The sequence below is a fragment of the Micropterus dolomieu genome, linkage group LG21 (assembly GCF_021292245.1).
Source record: "Micropterus dolomieu isolate WLL.071019.BEF.003 ecotype Adirondacks linkage group LG21, ASM2129224v1, whole genome shotgun sequence".
NCBI classification, from domain to species: Eukaryota; Metazoa; Chordata; class Actinopteri; order Centrarchiformes; family Centrarchidae; genus Micropterus; species Micropterus dolomieu.
The window spans coordinates 219,788-227,616 of NC_060170.1; the positions used below are offsets into that span (position 1 = coordinate 219,788).

At 41.6% G+C, this 7,829-nt stretch overlaps 1 protein-coding gene across 1 annotated transcript in view; it reads left to right on the forward strand.

Moving 5' to 3' along the window:
• Positions 1-6,338: 6,338 nt before the first annotated feature.
• The window catches only part of LOC123959750 (putative nuclease HARBI1), a 2,421-nt gene continuing 930 nt past the window's right edge, over positions 6,339-7,829 (forward strand). Inside the window, exons 1-2 of the mRNA XM_046034004.1 lie at positions 6,339-6,384; positions 6,760-7,285. Coding sequence (XP_045889960.1) covers positions 6,339-6,384; positions 6,760-7,285 — 572 coding nt within the window. The remainder of the gene's footprint in view (positions 6,385-6,759; positions 7,286-7,829) is intronic.

Genomic DNA, 7,829 nt, shown 5'->3' on the forward strand with positions numbered 1-7,829 from the left:
TTACTACCCCACCAGAGCACTGCGTTCCCAGAATGCAGGGTTACTTGTGGTTCCTAGAGTCTCCAAAAGTAGACTAGGAGCCAGAGCGTTCAGCTATCAAGCTCCTCTCCTGTGGAACCAGGTTCCAGTTTGGGTTCAGGAGGCAGACACCATCTACACATTTAAGAGTAGGCTTAAGACTTTCCTCTTTGATAAAGCTTATAGTTAGGGCTGGCTCAGGTGAGTCCTGAACCATCCCTTAGTTATGCTGCTATAGGCCTAGACTGCCGGGGGATTTCCTATGATGCACTGAGCTCCTCTCTCCTCTACTTTCTCTCCCTCTGTATGCAACCTCATCCCATTATTGCATGTTACTAACACAACTTCTCCCCTTTCTGGTAGTCTTGTGCTTTCTCGTCCCTCTCCTCTCTCCTCCTATCACTTCCTGCAGGTGTTTCTGGCTCTGGAGCTGTGGAGTCTGGATCTGTGGTTGCGGGTCACCTGCTGCCCCCGTGTTCCTGCTCGACGCCCTCTGCTGCAACGACTATTGTTACTAGTCCTATTATTATTATTTTTATTATAATCATTAACATTTCGACTGTTACCATTAACACTACTATAAATATCTGTACCATTTTTTCATTTAGTCTATAGCAACATCACCTTTACTGTCTGTACCTCTGTGTGTATATTGTGTAGGCTGCCTCCCTCCCCTCTCTCTCCTTCCATCCCTCTCTTTTTCTCTCTGTTCCTCTCCTGCTCTCTCTCTCTCTCTCTCCCTCTCTCTCCTTCACCCCAACTGGCCGCCCACCCTGAGCCATGGTTCTGCTCGAGGTTTCTGCCTCTTCAAAGGAAGTTTTTCCTTGCCTCTGTCGCCTAGTGCTGCTCTTGGTGGGAACTGTTGGGGTTCTGTAAATAGCATCACAGAGTACGGTCTAGACCTGCTCTTTTATGAAAAGCGCTGTGAGATAACTGTTGTTGTGATTTGGCGCTATATAAATAAAATTGAATTGAATTTAATTGAATTGAATATGACCAGCACCTGTATTGTTTAGATCCAGGTAGTCCTCTGTACTAGCTGGAATGAAAAATTTAAGGGGTGCACCGTCTGATACCGCTGCTAGAGGAGGGAATTTGACGTAGATGCATTTCTCAATACTTGTTTGTGTTAACGGCACCATAAACAGGTCTGGCTCTGACTTGAAGCACTCTCGTGACAGGCTATGTACCAACGACATTCTCGTTAGAAAAGGTCTCTTGTCTTCTGATGTTTTGTCGACTTGCTTCTCCTTGCTTGTTTATTTTTTCTAGTCTTAGTATGGGTCTTTTTATTTGTTGTTCGGCTACGCCTCTTTGGTGGGGAATTACCTCTTTTCCCAGGAGGTCGTTTTATTGGTCAGGGGGCCACAGCCACTATACCCGACCCCTCTTGATGTCTGTTCATGACGTTAGTAATAACATCCATAGCTATGTTTTTAGCAGCTGTCTTTAAATGAGGGGCAACAAATGTAAATCCTTTATTGAATAAGGGGAATGCTAATCTAAACAGGCCCCTAAAGATACCCCCTAACCCTGCACCATACTGAGCACAGAGGCCGCTGTATCCTGGTAAATCGCCACCCGCTTGGGCTGTATAATATGCAACATACTTGTCCGCATTGTGAGCATATGGATGGTACATATTTGCTCCTGGTCTAATACTGATATTTTACGGGTCAAAAGTGTAGCTTTATTATCACTTTGCCGTATGTAAAAGGGATATGTTGATTCTGATCTGTCTTGAGAGAAATCTCGATACTATCAATGTGTGTTTTGCAGTACTATTGTACTATTCTTAAAACAGGGACGTAACTATCCCCTACCGTCTGATGATCAACAATATCGGTATAAACAAATATATTATACATCCCTACGTTAACATCGGCAGGATGTGGCGCCAAATATGGCATCTGTGTCAACACTGTGTTAGTTTGTGGCTCAAATCTAAATGTTGCAATTCCCTCGTGAGTTTTAAAAGCCGCTCCGGGGATAAATCCCAACATTTGTGCAAGTTTTCCTTGAAACGTTAATTCCACGTCTCTGTTGATGTTGTTGTAATCAAGCTCAATGTGACCTATGTCGTTTTCAGATAAACAACTGTTTAGTTCAGCTATTATCTGTGACATTGTTGTATAGAATCTCTGTGTCGCTGATAGAACTGCCCTCAAATTGGATTTTTTATCAAACACGACAAATTTTGAGTCTTCTGATGAAAACGATTTCCATGTTTCTGGATATTGTATTTCTATCAAACCCACCTCGTATGCTGATTTAAAGTTTAAAGGCTTGGATAGTTTTGTTCTAAAGTTTGCTATTTTATTGCTCGGGTAAAAGAATGCAGACGAGTTGCTGGGCAGGGTGACAAAAAAATCCTCTGTATCCATTTATACGTGTGTTTGTAATCTGCTAAGGTAGCTGAATGACCTGTTTCTCCAAAATCCACAAGTTAAATTTATCTGGCCATCCGACCCATTTGACTAACACCATGTCCCAGCCTTGTCTTTTCTTTCTAGATAAAATCTTTTCTATTTTAAATGTTTTGTTTTTATCTATAATAACGTTTTGCATCTCTTGCTCATAAAATGTCCCCTGTAATATTTCGCCGTCATAGTCTTTTAACCTGTAAACAGGAGGGTCCCTTGACACGCATTCCTTTACAGTGAAATATTCATCGGTATAATTTTGCTCATAACCTTTTTTAAAAGGGCCGCGTAGTTTTGAAATTCTTACAGTATCGTCCACCTCACATTTAAAACGAATTACTCTTTTATCTTTTGTTTAATACAAGTTGTTAAATACGATATCTTCATTGTCTTTTGTTACATCAATCGGTTTCATTTTAATACTACGATGATAACTATGATTGTAGGAGATGACTAAATCCTGCAATATATCTACGTATTGTTTAGAATTATTGGCTGTTAAATAACGCCACATTTTAGATTTCAGAGTCCTGTTAAAGCGCTCTACTACAGATACCTTACCTCATTTGATGTGGTAAAGTGTACGATACTATTCATTTTCATTAATGCCTCGAAATCTTTGTTTAAGAATTCTTTTCCCTCGTCTGTTTGAATTTTATGCGGTATTCTATCTTCAGCTAAGATATCTTTAAAGGACTCCTGTTACGCATTTACCACTCTTATTTTTTAAACAACGCACCCATGCGTATTTTCAAAACAAATCTATACACGTTAATAAATAGCGTACCCCATCATTTTCAGTAGAATAAGCGGATATGTCGACTAGATCTATATGGAATTTCCAATCTATTGAATTCACTAAAACCTTGTTTCTCTTAAAATGCACTGGAGCCGTCTTGTGTAGAGTATAGGCATCTTGCTTCATGAGCCAGTTTTCTACGTCTGAATCTGTGTACCGAACCTCATTAGTGTCAAATATGGCCTTTTTAAGTTTTTGCATGCCTCCGTAACCCCCTGCATTTTCAGTCGCATAGTATATATTCCTCATCACCTCCTCCATGATCTTTGTTACAAAGACTGACAGTTCAACGTCTGTGTTCAAGTATTTCCAGCGACATACGCAACATATCCGTCAGCAATGATTACAAGTATACACTTTTCAGAAAATCAGTACAAGCACCTATATTTTTTCATATCAAAGATTCAGTTAAGCAATACATCACATCAGTAACATCGACATGTTGTTTTCTGGTTAGCATTAAAACACTCAAATCAATGCTAAAAGTACAAAAACAAAACACATGACCCGTATGAAAATCATTATCGTTCACAGGAAAAACATTTGCTATATCGAGTAGAGTAGATTTCACATCTGCATATTTATCCGCCGTGTGCACAATACACACATATTTGCATAGCTTTTTGTTGCAGTATATCGTATAAATAATGAGCTACGGTTACCTGTATAATACTGCTAGCAGTAGTGTTAGGAGATGTGTCCTTGTTGCAACAGTCTAGAGTATCCATCACGAAGAAAAATTTCATCAAGCTCTCTTGCATGATTGATGATTGAAGATGAACTGATCCGTGCTCAAACAAGAATCCCGACATTCTAAAATCTTCCACCGCCCATTCAAACTGAGGCGCCCAAGCCTTTCAGTCCAGAAAATCTAACACCTTCATGCAGCGTCGGAACCGTGTAGCAAATTCACAGCCAGAGCTCCAGAATATGCAGTGCGGCCGGCTCACACCCAGACACACTACAAGTGCGAGGGCCCGCCCAACGCTGCTTGCAGCTTTAATTTTAATAAAATTTTATTTTTTTAAATAATTTTTTATATAATTTTTAATTAATCAGTTTTTGATTAATTAATTTTTTTATTAATCAAAAATGTATTCACGTGCACGACTGTTACGCGCATCATGCGTGTGCACATTCACATGCACGCCTGGCCTTTATTTACTACTAGTCCATACTTCAATTATTAAACAATTCCTTTCTGCAAAACTCTATATCATTCCTTGCTTTATAAATATTACACATCCTCCTCCACTCCCCTCTGTCTCTACAGATGGTATTATATCCTTTAATAACAAAATCTACTTCTGACTTAAGCCATGTTTCTTGAACACATATGATTTATGGTTTATAATCCCTGAAACTCCTGACCGTTTGCTATTAACCTTCTTGCATTCCACTGTAGAATAATCAGCTTGTGTTACCTCCTGGGTCTCCCGCCTTCCCATCCGCTTCAAGTCCTGTTTTGATATGCTCCCAGGACAACACTCTATTGAAATAATATTTTTGTTTGTAAAACTGGAATAAAAACTGATGAATCTGATGAATATCAAATAAATTTTTGTGTTTGACCTACGTTTACTCGCGACCCCTGGGTAACTCTGTCCGTATCAACTCTTCCCTTTTGACCCTGGACTTTCTTCACTGCCTCTGCATAGCTCGTGTTGTTAACTGGTTTAACTTGCTGTATTTCCACAGCCCTCTTCCTGACTTCACATCCACCATATGTTACCCTGTGTTGACCACCACAGTTACAACATTTATCCTGCACATTTTCCTGACATTCTTCCACTCTATGCTCACCTTCGCATTTGGGACCACTGCTTCCCTTTACAAACCACGGCTATACGCACATACCTCTGGTATTTTTAACAGCGAAGTGGTATTTGTTGGGATTAAAACCTGCTTTCACAGGGCACTATAATGTGAAAAATTAAGATTAAGATTACAATCACAATACCGACTCAGTGTTGTGATCAGGGGTGGAAATGAACTTTTTGGCTCACCTGCCAAGGTGGCTGGTAGATGAAAAAATCCACTTGGTTTTTTTTTACCAGCTAAAATAATAAATTGCCTTTTGTGTTACATATACATTTGTTTCCATCCTATTAATTGAGTAGTAAGGTTTTATGTCAAATATAAACTTAAAAAAGAGGCCAGAGTGAAATTTGAAACAAAATTATATTATTGCTATTAAAAGTACTTAAAACATAACAAAACATTTTTTTATAAACTTACAAAATGCTTATTATTCATTCAACTTAAATGTTATTACTGCTCACTCTTGTAAGGCTTTATCACTTTCTACAATCACCCTCTTCTGGCCTCCTGGTTCTGACATAGTCCTGGTGCCACAGCATCACAGGTTTTGTGGGATCAACATTTTTTATACAGCCTATGGATCATTCTCCTTGATCTATGGGGAGGACAGCAGGACCATTAGAAGATCTGACAGTGTGTCAGACACCGACTGGACCGCCAACTACCCGCTAAAACAAAACAACTTTTGTACTCAGCTCCGAACACTAGCAGCTTACACGCTGCCTTATTTCACGGGGGTAGTGCGCCAATCTGCTGGCTCGCTGCACTGCATGAAAAGTATGGAGCAGATTTTATCCGCCTCTGAGCAGGAAAGTTGGTGACAGACAGAGACAGAAAGACGAAACAATCCGTTTGTGAAAAGCCACAGACACTTTCCGTGCGGATCTCCGTATGAAAGTGGCTACACTCTCCCCTCCCATGTCCTGTCGCCTGTCCCCTAACGCCCACCCCCTTACAAATCTACGCCAATCAAACGTGTAACACGAAAAGAACATAAACAACAACCAATGAACGCCTCTAATCCGTGTGTTTCGCGATTTTAGATACCTTGGTACATCGGGAACAAATTTAAGTGCAGCACAACAAACAAGTCTGCTGCTAAATACCATCAAATATAATCAACTGACATCAACGTCATCAACTGACCCCGCCCTTACCCATACGTGGGGAAGCGCTGCTCCTGTCGCCTAGCAACCTTCACAGCTGCGGTCCACCGGCAATGGAGACGTATATTTTAATTTTAATATTTTACCTCTTAATAGAGGAACTATACTAACATGCCGCCGCATGAGGTATCTCAGGCTGAGAGAGGAGCCTGGCCAGGTAAATACGGGGGAAAGTAACTAAGAAACGTCACATTTTATATTTATTTAGGTACTATGGGCTTCCTAAAGCTAACAGTGATGTTAACCTCAGTTAACGTAGTTTATTGCTACTGCCATTTCACTTTAACAACATAATTTCATATTTAAAGAAAACCTAACCTTACTTAAATATTACATCGTCAGCTAAAGCAAGTTGAATAGAAAGATATACAAGCCTTATCTAACTAAGCTCTCTACACTTAATAACAGTTGTTCTTCTCCTTGTATCCCTACACCAGCCCCGGCCCCTGTACTTCAAGATAAATTTGAGAGTTCCTGTGCTGGACAAGTTTTTTAACCTGCAGGACACACGGCCGGATTTCCGGTTGAGCAGGGAGGCCCTGGGAGTGCTACTGGGCCTCCTACACCAGGAACGGAGACACGGATGGGGTGCCACGATTGAGACCATGGTGTTTCTCTTCTGGCTGGCAAGCGGGGCATCATACAGGGTGGTCTCCAGACTGTTTGCAATGCCTCGATCCACTGTCCACCGCATCGTCCACAGAGTCACTGAGCCACAAGGTCATCCACCTACCGAAGACCCAGTATGAGTTACAACCGATATCCCGTGGGTTTGCAGGGCTGGCAAGACACAGAGCCTTTTTTAAAGCAGCTGGAGCAATCGACGGCTGCCATGTCCACGTCAAGCCACCGAGCGGCCCTGATGGTCAGTGCTACAGGAACAGGAAACTGTTTCCATCCATCATCCTGCAGGCTGTCTGTGACCATCAGGGCCGCTTCATTGACATCTATGTGGGCCGGCCTGGGTCGGTCCACGACTCCAGAGTGCTCCGCTACAGCCCACTGTACAGGAGTTCACTCTACCTTCCTCCAGGGCATTTCATCCTTGCAGACGGAGGGTACCCGTGCCTCCAACACCCACTCCCCCTCATCACTCCCTACAAGAGGCCAATACAAGGTGTGGGAGCCCAGCGCTTCAACAGCCATCACTCCAGGGCACGCTCCATTATAGAGCGTGCTTTTGGGATGATGAAGACCAGGTTCCGGGCCATCTTCCTGCAAGCGCTGGAGGTGCACCACACCTTTGTACCTCATGTGAGTATTTTCTTTACTGTACTAATGAGTAAATCAACAGACAGATTCATCAAAAAGCATAAATGTTTTTTTTTTTCAGACTGAAATATATTTTTAACCATTTCAGGTCATAACAGCATGTGCCATCCTCCACAACATCTGCCTTGGTGCCGGTGAAGAGGTGGTCGCTCTCCCCCCTCAATTTAATAAAGAGGGCAGTTTGCTCCTTGCTCCCTAAAACAAAATGACATGTTCAAGTAAGTTTTATGCTTCACATCACCAAACAGTAAGCAGCATAAATCACAAAATAACCTAGTTACATTAACCATGTACTATATGGGAAATGGGACAGCTTAGTCGCATCGACTG